The sequence below is a fragment of the Physella acuta genome, unplaced genomic scaffold (assembly GCF_028476545.2).
Source record: "Physella acuta isolate Inbredline_101_S28 unplaced genomic scaffold, ASM2847654v3 ptg000360l, whole genome shotgun sequence".
Lineage (NCBI taxonomy): Eukaryota > Metazoa > Mollusca > Gastropoda > Physidae > Physella > Physella acuta.
Window position 1 is genome coordinate 650,785 of NW_026731879.1, and position 20,891 is coordinate 671,675.

The 20,891-nt window shown below is 42.7% G+C and overlaps 1 protein-coding gene across 1 annotated transcript; it reads right to left on the reverse strand.

Moving 5' to 3' along the window:
- Nucleotides 1-284: 284 nt before the first annotated feature.
- On the reverse strand, nt 285-18,213 carry LOC131941377 (N-acetylglucosamine-1-phosphodiester alpha-N-acetylglucosaminidase). The gene is made up of 13 exons (XM_059300622.1): nt 18,121-18,213; nt 16,777-16,930; nt 16,273-16,495; nt 15,533-15,749; nt 14,717-14,810; nt 13,228-13,361; nt 12,257-12,365; nt 10,365-10,493; nt 9,421-9,620; nt 8,361-8,537; nt 7,534-7,653; nt 7,264-7,333; nt 285-942 (listed from the first exon to the last, which is right to left on the reverse strand). Exons 2-13 carry the CDS (start codon nt 16,878-16,880, stop codon nt 627-629), a joined length of 1,893 nt encoding a protein of 630 aa, XP_059156605.1. The 5' UTR covers nt 16,881-16,930; nt 18,121-18,213; the 3' UTR covers nt 285-626.
- Between the last annotated feature and the right edge of the window lie 2,678 nt (nt 18,214-20,891).

A 20,891-nucleotide genomic window follows, 5' to 3' on the forward strand; every position in this document is an offset into this window, starting at 1 on the left:
TGTGGTGGCAGGACCAGATGTGGTGACAGGACCAGATAGTGTTGACAGGACCAGATAGTGTTTGTGGTGGTAGGACCAGATGTGGTGGTAGGACCAGATAGTGTTTGTGGTGTCAGGACCAGATGTGGTGGCAGGACCAGATAGTGTTTGTGGTGGTAGGACCAGATAGTGTTTGTGGTGGCAGGACCAGATAGTGTTTGTGGTGGTAGGACCAGATAGTGTTTGTGGTGGCAGGACCAGATGTGGTGACAGGACCAGATAGTGTTTGTGGTGGTAGGACCAGATGTGGTGACAGGACCAGATAGTGTTTGTGGTGACAGGACCAGATAGTGTTTGTGGTGACAGGACCAGATGTGGTGGTAGGACCAGATAGTGTTTGTGGTGGCAGGACCAGTGTTTGCCAATATTTTCCACCATTTACCCAGCTATACTTTACACAATCTAGGGTTAACCAGGAACCACAGCCAATATCTCCAGAACACAGAAGCCACTGAAATATCATGGTTCTAAAATAATTTGATCTGCCCCTAAAATGATCATTGCATAAATCATTGTAATGATTGCATACACGTTTGGAATGATGGGAAGTAAATATTGGCATTTCAACAAATGTAACAAGGTGTGTTTCACCTGGATGCTGCCCTTTTAGATGGGGTCAAAAAACTATCATGTTCCTCTTCCCCAGATCCTGTCAACTCTTCTTCTTCCTCCTCCATGGCTCTGTGGGAGGGGAGGAATTCCTCATCTTCATCATCGTTCTCAGTGTTGTGGTTGTAGGACTTGACCTGGGCCATGGTTCGCTTGATGGCCAGCCTCACCTTGTGCTTCAGGGCCACTCGGTGCTGCAGCCTCATGCGCATTGTGTAGTAGGTGAGCAGTGCATTGACTGCCAGGCTGAAGGTTGTGATCACACTCAGGCATATCACACTGCCAATACACAGACTGGGGAGTGGACATGTCACATTAACAGACTGGGGAGTGGACATGTCACATTAACAGACTGGGTGGGGAGTGGACATGTCACATTAACAGACTGGGGAGTGGACATGTCACATTGACAGATTGGGTGGGGAGTGGACATGTCACATCAACAGACTGGGGAGTGGACATGTCACATTAACAGACTGGGGAGTGGACATGTCACATTAACAGACTGGGGAGTGGACATGTCACATTAACAGACTGGGTGGGGAGTGGACATGTCACATCAACAGACTGGGGAGTGGACATGTCACATTGACAGATTGGGTGGGGAGTGGACATGTTACATTAACAGACTGGGGAGTGGACATGTCACATCAACAGACTGGGGAGTGGACATGTCACATCAACAGACTGGGGAGTGGACATGTCACATCAACAGACTGGGGAGTGGACATGTCACATCAACAGACTGGGGAGTGGACATGTCTAGAGCCGGCGTTAGGGGTACGCGGGGCCTATGGCCAACCATCCGCGCGGGGCCTTATTTTTTTTTCATTGGTGCATAATTAAATAAAACATGTACAGTGAGGCGTTTTTTTTTTTCTTCTCAACGCGAATTAATATTAAAACGATATATATGGTATTTTTAAGCTGCTTATCAATGTCGTATTAACATTAAGACACTGATTAACAAACAATTTGTTTACTTAGAAGTGCTTTTGAAACGTTGCTTGTTTCTGTTAAGGCCTTTTGTTTGAAAAGTAAAAAATAAAACATATATAAGTTTGAGACACGCATTAAAGAGACGATGAACGTCTGCTTCAAACCTGATTTTTTTTTTACATTTATGTTTATTTATGAAAATCTTACCAGTACTTTCACAAACGAAGATCTAATTTTCTTGCCTTTCGTGAGGAAAATTCCATTATTATATCATCAAAGTCGATTCTGGAGGCTGTCTTTTTCTATTTTTCTATCCTCGCTTTTGATGCACCTGATTCATACTTGCGAAATCTATCTCTGTCTCTTGTAGCCATGGTGTAGAGGAAAATTGGTGAAATCACTTTGAAGCAACGTTAAATCGGTCCACAGTGGCGGGTAATAGTATCGATATTTTCTCAATTTATCGTGTGTTAACAGTGGCATTCAAAGTGTGTGGATGCCGGGGAAAATAGCAAAACATTGATAGATTTCGGAATAAACTCGAATCGTGAAAAACACTGTTTACGGCTATAGATATCCAAATGAAATGACTCTCAAATGTAATCACGGACGCTCAGTAAGGTGGAACACTGGGGGGGGGGGAGGGGTGACAGTTGGTGGGGTGAGGTGAAGGATAACTGTACATTTAAATCTATGGGATGCCAAACCCTAAAAAAATCAGTTCGGGTACTGCGTTACTGGATCTCTGACCGCAGCCATTCAAGAGAAGGTGCGTGTTTATAGAGCGTCCGCGTATTACATTACAGATTAAGACCGCGTTCTCACAAGAGAAGGTCCATTTACGGGGGTGACACCAAGGCAAAAAATAGCAAAATATATAGAGAAAAACTTGAGGGGGTGCAAATCGAAAGTTTGAGGGGGGGGGGGGTGCAAATCGAAAACTTGAACGGGGTGCAAATCGAAAACTTGAGCGGGGTGCAAATCGAAAGTTTGAGGAGGGGGGTGCAAGTTTTGAAAGTTTGAGGGGGGGTGCAAATCAAAAATTTGCAATTTTTTTCCCGGGAAGGGGCATGCCCCCATCCGCTCTCCCCCCCCCCCCCCTCCTCCTCTGCAAGCCATCATCAGGTCACTGACTGTTTACTACAAGCACCCTCGCCTGCTCACTAAAAAAACGTCTTCAACGGTCCGCAAACAATAGGGGTATCTGTTTACGTTTCTCCCGATTTTACCTCCCATGTCAGGTCGGGGGCTAATTCGCGACCGCCATCTCCAGTCACCTCAGGACAATAGCGAGTCGACCGTGCCAGCGATGTGTGACACTAATGTCTTTCTTTAGAATAACGGTCTGTCCCAGTCCATGTAGAGGATAACTCACTAACATCAGCCGTGGCCTCAGTTTTAACATCCAACAATTTCGGCCAGTTAGTTGTTTTTTTTTTATTATTTTATTCAGCAAAGATTATTTAAGTTTACAAACTAATTCAGGCAACAATGGCGTTGCTGAAGCGCGGGGCCCCTTCAAGCGCGGGGCCTGGGGCGACCGCCCCGTTTGCCACCCCCTAACGCCGGCTCTGGACATGTCACATCAACAGACTGGGTGGGGAGTGGACATGTCACATCAACAGACTGGGTGGGGAGTGGACATGTCACATCAACAGACTGGGGAGTGGACATGTCACATCAACAGATTGGGTGGGGAGTGGACATGTCACATTAACAGACTGGGGAGTGGACATGTCACATTAACAGACTGGGGAGTGGACATGTCACATCAACAGACTGGGGAGTGGACATGTCACATCAACAGACTGGGGAGTGGACATGTCACATTAACAGACTGGGTGGGGAGTGGACATGTCACATTAACAGACTGGGTGGGGAGTGGACATGTCACATCAACAGACTGGGTGGGGAGTGGACATGTCACATCAACAGACTGGGGAGTGGACATGTCACATCAACAGACTGGGTGGGGAGTGGACATGTCACATCAACAGACTGGGTGGGGAGTGGACATGTCACATCAACAGACTGGGTGGGGAGTGGACATGTCACATCAACAGACTGGGTGGGGAGTGGACATGTCACATCAACAGACTGGGTGGGGAGTGGACATGTCACATCAACAGACTGGGGAGTGGACATGTCACATCAACAGACTGGGTGGGGAGTGGACATGCCACATCAACAGACTGGGTGGGGAGTGGACATGTCACATCAACAGACTGGGTGGGGAGTGGACATGTCACATCAACAGACTGGGGAGGGGACATGTCACATCAACAGACTGGGGAGTGGACATGTCACATCAACAGACTGGGTGTGGAGTGGACATGTCACATCAACAGACTGGGGAGTGGACATGTCACATTAACAGACTGGGTTGGGAGTGGACATGTCACATCAACAGACTGGGTGGGGAGTGGACATGTCACATTAACAGATTGGGTGGGGAGTGGACATGTCACATCAACAGACTGGGTGGGGAGTGGACATGTCACATCAACAGACTGGGGAGTGGACATGTCACATCAACAGACTGGGGAGTGGACATGTCACATTAACAGACTGGGTTGGGAGTGGACATGTCACATCAACAGACTGGGTGGGGAGTGGACATGTCACATTAACAGATTGGGTGGGGAGTGGACATGTCACATCAACAGACTGGGTGGGGAGTGGACATGTCACATCAACAGACTGGGGAGTGGACATGTCACATCAACAGACTGGGGAGTGGACATGTCACATCAACAGACTGGGTGGGGAGTGGACATGTCACATCAACAGACTGGGGAGTGGACATGTCACATTAACAGACTGGGTGGGGAGTGGACATGTCACATCAACAGACTGGGTGGGGAGTGGACATGTCACATCAACAGACTGGGGAGTGGACATGTCACATCAACAGACTGGGTGGGGAGTGGACATGTCACAAACTGGGGAGTGGACATGTCACATCAACAGACTGGGGAGTGGACATGTCACATCAACAGACTGGGGAGTGGACATGTCACATTAACAGACTGGGGAGTGGACATGTCACATTAACAGACTGGGGAGTGGACATGTCACATTAACAGACTGGGGAGTGGACATGTCACATCAACAGACTGGGGAGTGGACATGTCACATCAACAGACTGGGGAGTGGACATGTCACATCAACAGACTGGGTGGGGAGTGGACATGTCACATCAACAGACTGGGGAGTGGACATGTCACATCAACAGACTGGGGAGTGGACATGTCACATCAACAGACTGGTGAGTGGACATGTCACATTAACAGACTGGGGAGTGGACATGTCACAACAGACTGGGGAGTGGACATGTCACATCAACAGACTGGGTGGGGAGTGGACATGTCACATCAACAGACTGGGGAGTGGACATGTCACATTAACAGACTGGGTGGGGAGTGGACATGTCACATCAACAGACTGGGTGGGGAGTGGACATGTCACATCAACAGACTGGGTGGGGAGTGGACATGTCACATCAACAGACTGGGGAGTGGACATGTCACATTAACAGACTGGGTGGGGAGTGGACATGTCACATTAACAGACTGGGTGGGGAGTGGACATGTCACATCAACAGACTGGGGAGTGGACATGTCACATCAACAGACTGGGTGGGGAGTGGACATGTCACATCAACAGACTGGGTGGGGAGTGGACATGTCACATCAACAGACTGGGTGGGGAGTGGACATGTCACATCAACAGACTGGGTGGGGAGTGGACATGTCACATCAACAAATTGGGTGGGGAGTGGACATGTCACATCAACAGACTGGGTGGCGAGTGGACATGTCACATCAACAGACTGGGTGGGGAGTGGACATGTCACATCAACAGACTGGGTGGGGAGTGGACATCTCACATCAACAGACTGGGTGGGGAGTGGACATGTCACATCAACAAATTGGGTGGGGAGTGGATATGTCACATCAACAGACTGGGGAGTGGACATGTCACATCAACAGACTGGGTGGGGAGTGGACATGTCACATCAACAGACTGGGGAGTGGACATGTCACATTAACAGACTGGGGAGTGGACATGTCACATCAACAGACTGGGTGGGGAGTGGACATGTCACATCAACAGACTGGGTGGGGAGTGGACATGTCACATTAACAGACTGGGGAGTGGACATGTCACATCAACAGACTGGGTGGGGAGTGGACATGTCACATCAACAGACTGGGGAGTGGACATGTCACATCAACAGACTGGGGAGTGGACATGTCACATTAACAGACTGGGGAGTGGACATGTCACAACAGACTGGGGAGTGGACATGTCACATCAACAGACTGGGGAGTGGACATGTCACATCAACAGACTGGGGAGTGGACATGTCACATCAACAGACTGGGGAGTGGACATGTCACATTAACAGACTGGGGAGTGGACATGTCACATCAACAGACTGGGTGGGGAGTGGACATGTCACATCAACAGACTGGGGAGTGGACATGTCACATTAACAGAGTGGGTGGGGAGTGGCCATGTCACATCAACAGACTGGGGAGTGGACATGTCACATCAACAGACTGGGTGGGGAGTGGACATGTCACATCAACAGACTGGGGAGTGGACATGTCACATCAACAGACTGGGTGGGGAGTGGACATGTCACATCAACAGACTGGGGAGTGGACATGTCACATCAACAGACTGGGGAGTGGACATGTCACATCAACAGACTGGGTGGGGAGTGGACATGTCACATTAACAGACTGGGGAGTGGACATGTCACATCAACAGACTGGGGAGTGGACATGTCACATCAACAGACTGGGGAGTGGACATGTCACATCAACAGACTGGGGAGTGGACATGTCACATCAACAGACTGGGGAGTGGACATGTCACATTAACAGACTGGGTGGGGAGTGGACATCTCATATCAACAGACTGGGTGGGGAGTGGACATGTCACATCAACAAATTGGGTGGGGAGTGGACATGTCACATCAACAGACTGGGGAGTGGACATGTCACATCAACAGACTGGGTGGGGAGTGGACATGTCACATCAACAGACTGGGTGGGGAGTGGACATGTCACATCAACAGTGGACATGTCACATCAACAGACTGGGTGGGGAGTGGACATGTCACATCAACAGACTGGGGAGTGGACATGTCACATCAACAGACTGGGGAGTGGACATGTCACATCAACAGACTGGGTGGGGAGTGGACATGTCACATCAACAGACTGGGTGGGGAGTGGACATGTCACATCAACAGACTGGGGAGTGGACATGTCACATCAACAGACTCGGGAGTTAACATGTCACATCAACAGACTGGGTGGGGAGTGGACATGTCACATTAACAGACTGGGTGGGGAGTGGACATGTCACATCAACAGACTGGGTGGGGAGTGGACATGTCACATCAACAGACTGGGTGGGGAGTGGACATGTCACATCAACAGACTGGGGAGTGGACATGTCACATCAACAGACTGGGTGGGGAGTGGACATGTCACATCAACAGACTGGGGAGTGGACATGTCACATCAACAGACTGGGTGGGGAGTGGACATGTCACATCAACAGACTGGGTGGGGAGTGGACATGTCACATCAACAGACTGGGTGGAGAGTGGACATGTCACATCAACAGACTGGGTGGAGAGTTGACATGCATCTCTACCTGTATTGCTGTTCCTTATCTGGCACCAAGTGAAGCCTCTGGATCTGATGGCCAGCGACACACTTGCCAGCTAGAGAGGGAAAATGGCCAAAAGTTAAAACAGATGAGCAGAACAAAGGACCAACAAGACTTACAGATGAACAGTCAGAAAACCTCACCTTGCATGTATTCCTCAGGTAAGGTGGTGTTACAATCATGAGTCAGAAAACCTCACCTTGCATGTATTCCTCAGGTAAGGTGGTGTTACAATCATGAGTCAGAAAAGCTCACCTTGCATGTATTCCTCAGGTAAGGTGGTGTTACAATCCCCCGTCACATGATCACAGTAACAGCCATGCTCACAGAAACAAATATGGCTACAGTCTTCTCCAAAGTACCCCCATGGACAAACTGGGGATAAATCATTTCATTGACTAAGAATATACGAAATTACCTCACCCCCCCTTTCCCATGGACAAAGTGTGGATAAATCATTTCACTAGCGGACAATATACCACCTAGAATGTCCACTAGTGACCTGACCTTGATGACAATATACCACCTAGAATGTCCACTAGTGACCTGACCTTGATGTCAATATACCACCTAGAATGTTTACTAGTGACCTGACCTTGATGACAATATACCACCTAGAATGTCCACTAGTGACACTGACCTTGATGTCAATATACCACCTAGAATGTCCACTAGTGACACTGACCTTGATGTCAATATACCACCTAGAATGTTTACTAGTGACCTGACCTTGATGACAATATACCACCTAGAATGTCCACTAGTGACACTGACCTTGATTTCAATATACCACCTAGAATGTCCACTAGTGACACTGACCTTGATGACAATATACCACCTAGAATGTCCACTAGTGACCTGACCTTGTCAATATACCACCTAGAATGTCCACTAGTGACACTGACCTTGATGTCAATATACCACCTAGAATGTCCACTAGTGACACTGACCTTGATGTCAATATACCACCTAGAATATCCACTAGTAACACTGACCTTGTCAATATACCACCTAGAATGTCCACTAGTGACACTGACCTTGATGACAATATACCACCTAGAATGTCCACTAGTGACACTGACCTTGATGACAGAACTTTCCTGTGTACCCAGCCGGACACCTGCAAGAACCTGTGACAGGGTTGCAGGTAGCGCCATTCTCACAGGTACAAGGCAGGGAGCAGTTGAAACCATAAAACCCAACTGGGCAGCCCAGGGAGCAATCAGTGCCTGACCACCCTGCCTCACACTGACAACCACCTGTAACAAGGTTCAAATCTTGTAACCAGAAAATTATTAGCCAAAAAATTATTAGCTAAAAAGCCATTTTAGTTCAAAAAAATTCATACAGTTATATTTCAAAAAAATAATTATTATTCAAGATAACCATAATTTTTATCCATAAGACTATTTCATTAATATTAATTAGCTAAGTATAAGGGTTGACATTTTTATCAGAAATTAATGTTTGAATTTGTTATCTTGCCTTTCAATTATAAAATTCTTAAAGATTGGAATTATTTTTGTTAACACAATTTTTTTTTAGTCCTATGCCACAAAGCTGCTCATATCTTTTTGAAACGATTTAAATCCCACACATTGCCAGTATTAATAAATCATTGTTAAACACCCTTCACACTAGTATTTATTTTAAGTAATAATTTATAAATTTTAGAAAGATAATTACTTAGTTTTAAAAAAGTTTTTTTGGGGGGGAAAATATACTTTAGTCACAAAAATTAATTAGAAGTATTTTTTTATCACCTCTTATTCATAGAAAATGGAAATAACATCCAGCTTTCTACAAAAATCAAGGATTGGATTAGTACTAGAGTAATCACTATAATTTTTGTTAATTTTTTAACATGGCAACGTAAACATTCTGACACAGATGCTAAATGCTTCACCAATGTTAAAAAAAAATGTTGCTTCGCAAGTACTTTCCCAAAAAAAAACTATAAAATACAAAATCAACCCATTAGGAAAACTACAACAAGTAAAAACAACAAAAAATAGCCGCTCTAGCGATGAACAATTAAAAACTTGGATTCAGAAAATAAAGAATTTAATAGAAAAAATCTTATTGGAGCTTGGAGGTTATTAGGGTCTTAAAAAGTGAATAGCCATAAATCGTGTTCCTTACCTTCTGAGCATGTTCCATGTGAACTACAACCATTTTCACAGGATAATGAGCTACAGTCTGGGCCAGCCCAATGACCTTGACACTGACAAACCCCCATTTGACACACACCATGGCTAGAGCAGTCAGCCACAAGGCAGGCAGGTTCATGAACGCAGATAATGGAAGACACGGCCCTCTCACAGTTGTAGCTAGAGTTGGCGCTACAAGAAAAGTTACAGCAAATAGTTTAGAAGACACGGCCCTCTCACAGTTGTAGCTAGAGTTGGCGCTACAAGAAAAGTTACAGCAAATAGTTTAGAAGACACGGCCCTCTCACAGTTGTAGCTAGAGTTGGCGCTACAAGAAAAGTTACAGCAAATAGTTTAGAAGACACGGCCCTCTCACAGTTGTAGCTAGAGTTGGCGCTACAAGAAAAGTTACAGCAAATAGTTTAGAAGACACGGCCCTCTCACAGTTGTAGCTAGAGTTGGCGCTACAAGAAAAGTTACAGCAAATAGTTTAGAAGACACGGCCCTCTCACAGTTGTAGCTAGAGTTGGCGCTAGAGAAAAGTTACAGCAAATATCTTAGAGTTAGAGCTGGAAGGACATGTAAACATTTGAGTAAACTCAGGTTAATAGGCTCTGCTAAGTAAAAACTGACCATTTACAGTGACCATTTACAGTAAACATTTGAGTAAACAGGTTAATAGGCTCTGCTAAGTAAAAACTGACCACTTACAGTAAACATTTGAGTCAACAGGTTAATAGGCTCTGCTAAGTAAAAACTGACCATTTACAGTAAACATTTGAGTCAACAGGTTAATAGGCTCTGCTAAGTAAAAACTGACCATTTACAGTAAACATTTGAGTCAACAGGTTAATAGGCTCTGCTAAGTAAAAACTGACCATTTACAGTAAACATTTGAGTCAACAGGTTAATAGGCTCTGCTAAGTAAAAACTGACCATTGGTCTGAGGGAGAGTTGACCAGTGTTCCATTGATGACCGTAGTAGCTGACCCACCACCATCAAGGTTGATAGCATTAACAAGACCAAAGTCTATCAGAAGCTTGGCTAAATCTGGCAAGTTGATGCTACAATGGAACCAGCATGAAAAAGCAAGAAAAATAAACAGCTCTGTTTTCTTTAAGATCTCTCACAATTACATAATGACAGATCACATCAAAAATATTTTTATTAAAATTTAAATCTTTTTTAATATAACTTCATGCAAGTTTTAAACACGGCAACAAAACTCAAACATACTGACTGAAACAAACATCCACTTACCCGTGCAGGCTAAAACACAACTCACCTGTACTGACTACAACACAACTCACCCTACAACACAACTCACCTATACTGACTACAACACAACTCACCTATACTGACTACAACACAACTCACCTGTACTGACTACAACACAACTCACCTGTACTGACTACAACACAACTCACCTGTACTGACTACAACACAACTCACCTGTACTGACTACAACACAACTCACCTGTACTGACTACAACACAACTCACCTGTACTGACTACAACACAACTCACCTGTACTGACTACAACACAACTAACCTGTACTGACTACAACACAACTCACCTGTACTGACTACAACACAACTCACCTGTACTGACTACAACACAATTCACCTGTACTGACTACAACACAATTCACCTGTACTGACTACAACACAACTAACCCTACATCACAACTCACCTGTACTGACTACAACACAACTCACCTGTACTGACTACAACACAACTAACCCTACAACACAACTCACCTGTACTGACTACAACACAACTCACCTGTACTGACTACAACACAACTCACCCTACAACACAATTCACCTGTACTGACTACAACACAACTAACCTGTACTGACTACAACTCACCTGTACTGACTACAACACAACTCACCTGTACTGACTACAACACAACTCACCCTACAACACAACTCACCTGTACTGACTACAACACAACTCACCTGTACTGACTACAACACAACTCACCCTACAACACAACTCACCTGTACTGACTACAACACAACTCACCCTACAACACAACTCACCTGTACTGACTACAACACAACTCACCTGTACTGACTACAACACAACTCACCTGTACTGACTACAACACAACTCACCTGTACTGACTACAACACAACTCACCTGTACTGACTACAACACAACTCACCCTACAACACAACTCACCTGTACTGACTACAACACAACTCACCTGTACTGACTACAACACAACTCACCTGTACTGACTACAACACAACTCACCTGTACTGACTACAACACAACTCACCCTACAACACAACTCACCTGTACTGACTACAACACAACTCACCCTACAACACAACTCACCTGTACTGACTACAACACAACTCACCTGTACTGACTACAACACAACTCACCTGTACTGACTACAACACAACTCACCTGTACTGACTACAACACAACTCACCTGTACTGACTACAACACAACTCACCTGTACTGACTACAACACAACTCACCCTACAACACAACTCACCTGTACTGACTACAACACAATTCACCTGTACTGACTACAACACAACTAACCCTACAACACAACTCACCTGTACTGACTACAACACAACTAACCCTACAACACAACTCACCTGTACTGACTACAACACAACTAACCCTACAACACAACTCACCTGTACTGACTACAACACAACTCACCTGTACTGACTACAACACAACTCACCCTACAACACAACTCACCTGTACTGACTACAACACAACTCACCTGTACTGACTACAACACAACTCACCTGTACTGACTACAACACAACTAACCCTACAACACAACTCACCCGTACTGATCAGTTTTCCCATTGACCTGCACCATGTGTATCCTCCCTTGCTTATCATGTCCTACTGCTGTTCTGGCAGAGATGACAGACACAAATCTCTCCATAGTACCTGGTCAGTGACAGAAATTCAGGGTCAGTTTGTGGTCAGTCCATTCATGATTAGTCAATACACAAAATTCATGGTCTGTCAATAAATTCATGGACAGTAAAACATATTTTTGATCATTACAGGGCTGAGAGTACCAGAAAAATGAAGTTTTTAGTCACAAACCATATACATTTCCTGTAATAATCTGCTATGTCAGCAACCTTTTTCAAGAAACCATTTTTCACACCCATTTTTTATAAACAAGGTAACTAAGTCAAAATGTAAAGTACTTCAAAATATACCAGTATAATGATGATAAGTAGGTATGTTACATATATTGCAGTTGTTTTTTTTTACATTCCAGGCTTCTTGTAGGCAACATAAAAATAAAACTGCACTAAATTCAAAACAACTTTTATCCAACTTTTTTATCATTTTTTTAATACCTACAATAGCATAATTAATCATTTAATGTCAGGAAAGACAAACTATTTTCTGTGAAAAAAAGCACTCTCAATAAATAGCTAACCACTCCCACTGACCATGATGTTAGGCAGGGAGGTGAGAGGGGTTGTTATGGAAGACACACGGTAACAAAAAGTATTGAATAACACAGCTGAAATCTCAACTAGTTCAATACAAAACCAGAAAGTTAGCACAAGAAAAACACTAAAAGTTTAAGCCAACAAAGAATTCAGGTGGAAGGCAAAAGCTTAACATTTAGCTTACTCCTAGTATTGTAACCTGGGTATCAAAATCAGGCAAAATCATATAAGTAGGCAGTGCTGTCATTTGTTCAGTTCATGGTCAGTTTAGGGTGAGTGAATTAATTTTAAGTGAGTGAATGAATTGTAGAGTGACTGGCAGCAGCCCCATGTCTGACCTGTTTCCTCAGTGTCTGGACATTCAATCTGTTTGCTCTCCTCAACATAGCTGACCCCATCTCGAACTAGCCAGATGACCCCTCCAACCAGCTGGACAAAGTCTTGGGTCAACAAATCCAGTTCTGATAGGTACCTACAGTCAATAATGAAAAGTCTTGGGTCAACAAATCCAGTTCTGATAGGTACCTACAGTCAATAATGAACAGTCTGAGGTTAACAAATCCAGCTCTGATAGGTACCTACAGTCAATAATGAACAGTCTGAGGTCAACAAATCCAGCTCTGATAGGTACCTACAGTCAATAATGAAAAGTCTTGGGTCAACAAATCCAGTTCTGATAGGTACCTACAGTCAATAATGAAAAGTCTTGGGTCAACAAATCCAGTTCTGATAGGTACCTACAGTCAATAATGAAAAGTCTGAGGTCAACAAATCCAGTTCTGATAGGTACCTACAGTCAATAATGAACAGTCTGAGGTCAACAAATCCAGCTCTGATAGGTACCTACAGTCAATAATGAAAAGTCTTGGGTCAACAAATCCAGTTCTGATAGGTACCTACAGTCAATAATGAAAAGTCTTGGGTCAACAAATCCAGTTCTGATAGGTACCTACAGTCAATAATGAAAAGTCTGAGGTTAACAAATCCAGTTCTGATAGGTACCTACAGTCAATAATGAAAAGTCTTGGGTCAACAAATCCAGTTCTGATAGGTACCTACAGTCAATAATGAACAGTCTGAGGTTAACAAATCCAGTTCTGATAGGTACCTACAGTCAATAATGAAAAGTCTTGGGTCAACAAATCCAGTTCTTTTTTAAATTTGGAGAATGGTTACTAATAGGAGGTGTTCTAGAGAACCAACTGATCAGTTAGAGCCAGTGGATTCAGTCAATGGACACACAACTGTTGGTCAGTTGCAAGATAGAGCCAGTGTATTCAGTCAATGGACACACAACTGTTGGTCAGTTGCAAGTTCCAGTGTATTCAGTCAATGGACACACAACTGTTGGTCAGTTGCAAGTTCCAGTGGATTCAGTCAATGGACACACAACTGTTGGTCAGTTGCAAGTTCCAGTGGATTCAGTCAATGGACACACAACTGTTGGTCAGTTGCAAGTTCCAGTGGATTCAGTCAATGGACACACAACTGTTGGTCAGTTGCAAGTTCCAGTGGATTCAGTCAATGGACACACAACTGTTGGTCAGTTGCAAGTTCCAGTGGATTCAGTCAATGGACACACAACTGTTGGTCAGTTGCAAGATAAAGCCAGTGGATTCAGTCAATGGACACACAACTGTTGGTCAGTTGCAAGTTCCAGTGGATTCAGTCAATGGACACACAACTGTTGGTCAGTTGCAAGATAAAGCCAGTGGATTCAGTCAATGGACACACAACTGTTGGTCAGTTGCAAGATAGAGCCAGTGGATTCAGTCAATGGACACAAGTCTAAAACTATTTAAAAAAAGAAAGCTGCCACCTGCTTACCCAGTGTAAATATAACCATCTCTGGTCAGACCAAAATGGACGTTCTGGACCCCGCCTGAGTCCTGGATAAGCAGGCCATCACTGACTATATTACCTGGACAGAAAAAAGTATTTCACAATGGTAAAACATAATGTTTTAGTCCTCAGGTGAAGTACAGCAGGCAATATTTGGTGGCTGGAATGGTTTGGTCTTCACAATATTTTGACACATTTTTAATCATAATTAAAAACTGTAAAATGTTTAGTTGTTACTTCAGACAAAATGTTTTCATTGGACAAGTAAAGACAGGTGCAAGCAACCTCTCCACTCACCTAGGCATTGTCCAGTTGATGTACTGAAGACAGGTGCAAGCAACCTCTCTACTCACCTAGGCATTGTCCAGTTGATGTACTGAAGACAGGTGCAAGCAACCGCTCTACTCACCTAGGCATTGTCCAGTTGATGTACTGAAGACAGGTGCAAGCAACCGCTCTACTCACCTAAGCATTGTCCAGTTGATGTACTGAAGACAGTTGCAAGCAACCTCTCTACTCACCTAGGCATTGTCCAGTTGATGTACTGAAGACAGGTGCAAGCAACCGCTCTACTCACCTAGGCATTGTCCAGTTGATGTACTGAAGACAGGTGCAAGCAACCTCTCTACTCACCTAAGCATTGTCCAGTTGATGTACTGAAGACAGGTGCAAGCAACCTCTCTACTCACCTAGGCATTGTCCAGTTGATGTACTGAAGACAGGTGCAAGCAACCTCTCTACTCACCTAGGCATTGTCCAGTTGATGTACTGAAGACAGGTGCAAGCAACCTCTCTACTCACCTAGGCATTGTCCAGTTGATGTACTGAAGAAGCCACCATTGGCAGCAGCTAGGCAAGGTTTCTGTTCTGCTGTTTGCCGTACAGTATAGCGAGCACCAGTTCCATTCTGGCATGAGCCCGGGTGCCCTGGCTCTAGAACTGACCAAGTGGTCATTGGGTTATTGACTATCTGCTGGTGTATAACTGTCTGGTGCTTGTCCCAGTAATTTGTGCCAACCTGTCAGTAACATCAAAACTCACACATGTAATGTTGCTACTTCTCAACTCTACCTCCAACCTCACCATCTAGCTATAACCATTGTCACCATCTAGCTAAAACCATTGTCACCATCTAGCTATAACCATTGTCACCATCTAGCTATAACCATTGTCACCATCTAGCTATAACCATTGTCACCATCTAGCTATAACCATTGTCACCATCTAGCTATAACCATTGTCACCATCTAGATATAACCATTGTCACCATCTAGATATAACCATTGTCACCATCTAGATATAACCATTGTCACCATCTAGCTATAACCATTGTCACCATCTAGCTATAACCATTGTCACCATCTAGATATAACCATTGTCACCATCTAGATATAACCATTGTCACCATCTAGCTAAAACCATTGTCACCATCTAGATATAACCATTGTCACCATATAGCTATAACCTTTGCCACCATCTAGCTATAACCATTGTCACCATCTAGATATATCCTCAATTGAAACTAGTGATGTTTAAGTTACCTCTTTAATGAGATATTTAGCTTCAACTAAAGGCAGTAGAGGTGGTGAGTGGCTCTGTGCAGGATACTTGGAGTGTGTCACGTTTTTGTACTTGACAGACTGACATTCTCTGGTGTCTCTGTGTCTTCTGTTAACTGGGCCATGATGTGACAGATACGGCTCAAGTAGATCCAGCTTGTCACCAATCTCACTGCTGGACAACTTGATGTCACAGTTGGCCAATCTTTATAAAAAAATCAGTCATATTTTGTAACTAATAATTAATCTAAACAATTTTCTAACACACCAGAAAGATCAATGAACCACACACCAGAAAGATCTTTGAACCACACACCACAAAGATCATTGAACCACACACCACAAAGATCTTTGAACCACACACCACAAAGATCATTGAACCACACACCACAAAGATAATTGAACCACACACAAGAAAGATCATCCAAGCGCACCAGAAAGATCATCCAAGCACACCACAAATATGACTAACATCAACCAACATACCTGACTATCACCCAGAGTAGACCAAACACCAGTAGTTGGTAGCGACCAATAGACCACGACATCAAAGTGCCATGATGCTGCACCACTTTCAGCTGTTGTCCCATGCATTAAGCCCTACATCTAGACAGCCAAATCACCTTCAGCTGAACAAGTGCTGTGGTAGAAACAAATTTTTATCACACGCAGAACCCTCATTCATTGTTTTGTAAATATAGCTAACAATACATCTACATATAGAATTTTCGATTCTACAAGACCTCGACTCTTAGAATTTCTAGTTTAGATCTAAAACTATTAAAATAATAGACTAGAATATTACTGTGGAGGATATTAAGGTTTATATACAGGTAACAGAGTAAACTGTAGACTAAGGGAAAAGGATGTTATTAATAATAAACTGAATGAAGTTCATACATTTTTTTACCACTATCTCCTATATTAATAGAAAAAGTATCACAATATTCTTTCACAATATAAAAATCAACCACATTTTCAAAATCTGCTGAGGTTCAGCTATTAGATCTATTTCCCAAAGCAGTTTAGGTACTTTTATCTACATTAATGTTTGGCTCAAAAAAATGTGTTTCAAAATAATAGGCCAAAATTTAGGCTATATGTTCTAAATTAATTTTACTTTTAGAAATAAACATATGCCTACTCAAATGCCTCTTATTTTATAAGGTAACTGTGATTATATTTTACAAATACACTAGCCGTTGGTACCCGTTACACATGAATTATACTAATTATAGGCATATAGGCCTTGATTCTATATTGTATTTTAATATTAATGTTAGATCTATATTTGTTTGAGAAAAATATTTTATCAAATAGTTATTGTTCAAAGGGCAATGTGCTTTACTACATGTCGAATGATTATTACATTAGTCATTAGACAAAGCAAAGAAATAACTAGATTTCTAGACTAAATCTCTAAAAAGGTGACACATTTATTTAACAACATATCTCGACTAATTTTATGGTGAGAAATTGGTTCGTTAGGCGTATGTATGTATGGTTATAATCTCATATAGATATATATATAGATATAGATCTAATGAATAATGCGATGGTAGGACCAGGGTTGGGGTTCGGTTAGGGCACCGTTGGCATTGTTAGGGACCCCGGACAGGGTTAGCATTAGACTATTATAATTATTAGACTTAATCACTATCACTTAAATCTAGATCTAGTAGTAGATCTAGTAGTCTAGATCTAGAGATCTAGATCTAGAATCTAGATCTAGATCTAGTTAAGCTAGTCTATATCTAAAATATCTATCTAGTTTATCTAGATCTAGATCTAGTTTAATTTTCAATGTGCGTGTGTAATGATGAACCCAACCATTTCTAAGACAAGAATCTCATTGTCATATTCTAATGGGTTGATAGTTTATTAAGTTACTTCCAGACGATAGTTTGCAGTCTTGATCCAAGGCCATACTAAATAACGAATAATAACAATAACCAAATTAAACAAATGATCATTGCCTGAACGTACGAAAGCCGAATTAGGACTAACTATCAGAACTAATGTATCCTTTTAGGCTAAACAACTTAAACAAGAGCAAATCTAGCCTAGGCTTTGTCCAATTTTCTATATGAATTCCATTTCCTTGGAGGGGGGGGGGGCTGACAGACTTTCTTCGAGGAGGCGCCCCCCCCCCCCCGAAACGATGCCTAGAAGTAACTCAGTGACTGGCTACCGCAGGAGATTGTAGGAGAAAAGGTGACTTTTTTCCTGTGACTTTTTTCTGTGTGTGTTTTTTTTTTCCTGTGACTTTTTTTCCTATAATCGGAAAAAAGTCACAAATGTACAAGGAATTCGTTAATACTTCTATGAATCTATGTATTAAGTATTTCGAAAGGGCAAATCGTTACACGATTAATTAAATGTAATGTAGGCCTAAACATTATAGATATATGTTCTTAGATTATATTTGTATGGTAATAATCATTAAGCGCATACAAATATTTAGTCTAAAGCAGGGGTCTCCAAATTTTTCAGTCCGAGGGCCGCAATAACTATCAAATTTCAGTTCGGGGGCCAGTTTCTTCCAGACATGTTTTTGATTTTTCTGGGCGAAGTTCCCAAGCCATCACCAACAAAGGATTTTTCTTGGAAAAAAATATCTCAGCGGGCCGCATGCGGCCCGCAGTTTGGAGACCCCTGGTCTAAAGTATGGAGGTTTTAATTCAGTCATAAGCATTTAATAGATTTAAGTAGAACATAATTTCCAATCTACTGAGTTGTCGTGTTTTTTTTAATACAAACTTTGATCTAACGTGAAATGGGAAAAAGGAATAGTTAATATAATTTTCTGTACTCAACTCATAGTAATAATAGCTTAACCACCTTTAAAGCCAACATTTATCACGTTCAATCTTTCATTGTGTTGCATACCCTCTATTTAAGTGAAACTAATTAAAATGGTTCACGCATTTAAATCTATGGCTGTAGTCAATAGCAACGCTTCTAAGGTACTAAACGGGTTCTCAAAGGGCGCTAACTTGTCGCACCTGAAGTGTACGTTTTTCTAGTTAGGCATGTTGACCGTTGACTCAAAAAATGCCCCCGCCCCCCCCCCCCCCCCCCCCCCCAGAGAGGTTTTTTTTTGTTATGTGATGACTAATATGGGCTTAAATAATTGACAACACAACTATAGATCTATTTGTAGCAGCATCTCGATGTAAGCGTATTATTTGACACGGTCTTTCTTTCGAACTTTTTTCTCGGGGTTGGGGAGGGGGGACACTGATAACTATATATCTTCTATATATATAAAAAGCAATGTATGTGTGTGTGATTGTGTGTGTGTTTGTCCTTTATGCATTACTACACCTCTCATCACATCGCCGTGAAACTTTGGTAAGTTGTTGAGAATATTCCTGGGGAGGTTTCTGCGAAAAAAAAATTTCAAATTCGCAGGGGTGGCGCCCCGGCAGGGCGCGATTTGTTTTTCTCTATATACGGTATATAAAAATAATAAAAGTAAATTGCAGTGACACCGTTCACACGATCGCCATGAATTTTTGGAAAGATGTTGAGAATACTCCTGTGGAGGTTTTTGCGCAAAAAAACATTTTTAAATTCGTAGGGATGGCGCCCCGGCAGGGCGCGATTTGTTTTTCTCTATATACCGTATATAAAAGTCGATTTTGGTTTGGCATCGTTCATCCGATAGCCATGAGACTTTGGGGAGTTCATTATACCACTCTAGGGAAGGGTTCTGTAAAAAATAATTTTTAATTTCGCAAGGGCGGCGCCACGGGAGGGTCCGATTTTCTATATATACGGTTTATAAAAATAAAAGTCTATTCCGGTTTTACACCTTTCATCCGATCGCCATCAAACTTTGGGAAGTTGCTTAGAACACCCCAGGGAAGGGTTCTTTATAAAAAATCATTTTTATTTTCGCAAGGGCGGCGCCACAGGAGGGTGCGATTTTTCTCTATATACGGTATATAAAAATAATAAAAGTTAATTGCAGTGACACCGTTCATCCGATAGGCATGAAACTTTGGGGAGTTCATTATAAAACTCTACGAAGGGTTCTGTAAAAAATCATTTTTAATTTCGCAGGGGCGGCGCCACGGGAGGGTGCAATTTTTCTCTATATACAGTATATAAAAATAAAAGTCGATTTTGGCGTGTGACACCGTCATCCAATAGCCATGAGACTTTGGGGGAGTTGATTAGAACATTTCAGGGAAGGGTTCTGTAAAAAAAAAAATGCTTTTTTAATTTCGCAAGAGCGGCGCCACGGGAGGCTGCGATTTTTCTCTATACGGTTTATAAAAATAAAAGTCTATTTCGGTTTCACACCGTTCATCCGTGTACCGTGAAACTTTGGGGAGATGATTAGATAACTCAATAGTAGGGTTCTGCAAAAAAAAAAAAAAATAGTGTTTAATATTGCAAGGGCGGCGCCCTCCGGCGGGGGGGGGCGATTTTTTTCTCTATACACGGTATATAAAAAATAAAACTCGGATGTGGTTCATCCGAGTGCCATGAAACTTTAGGGAGTAGATGAGAATACTCCCGAGAATTTTTCTGCGAAAAAGAAAACTAAAGTTTCTTATGGGCAGCGCCATATAGGGTACAACTTTCGTCAA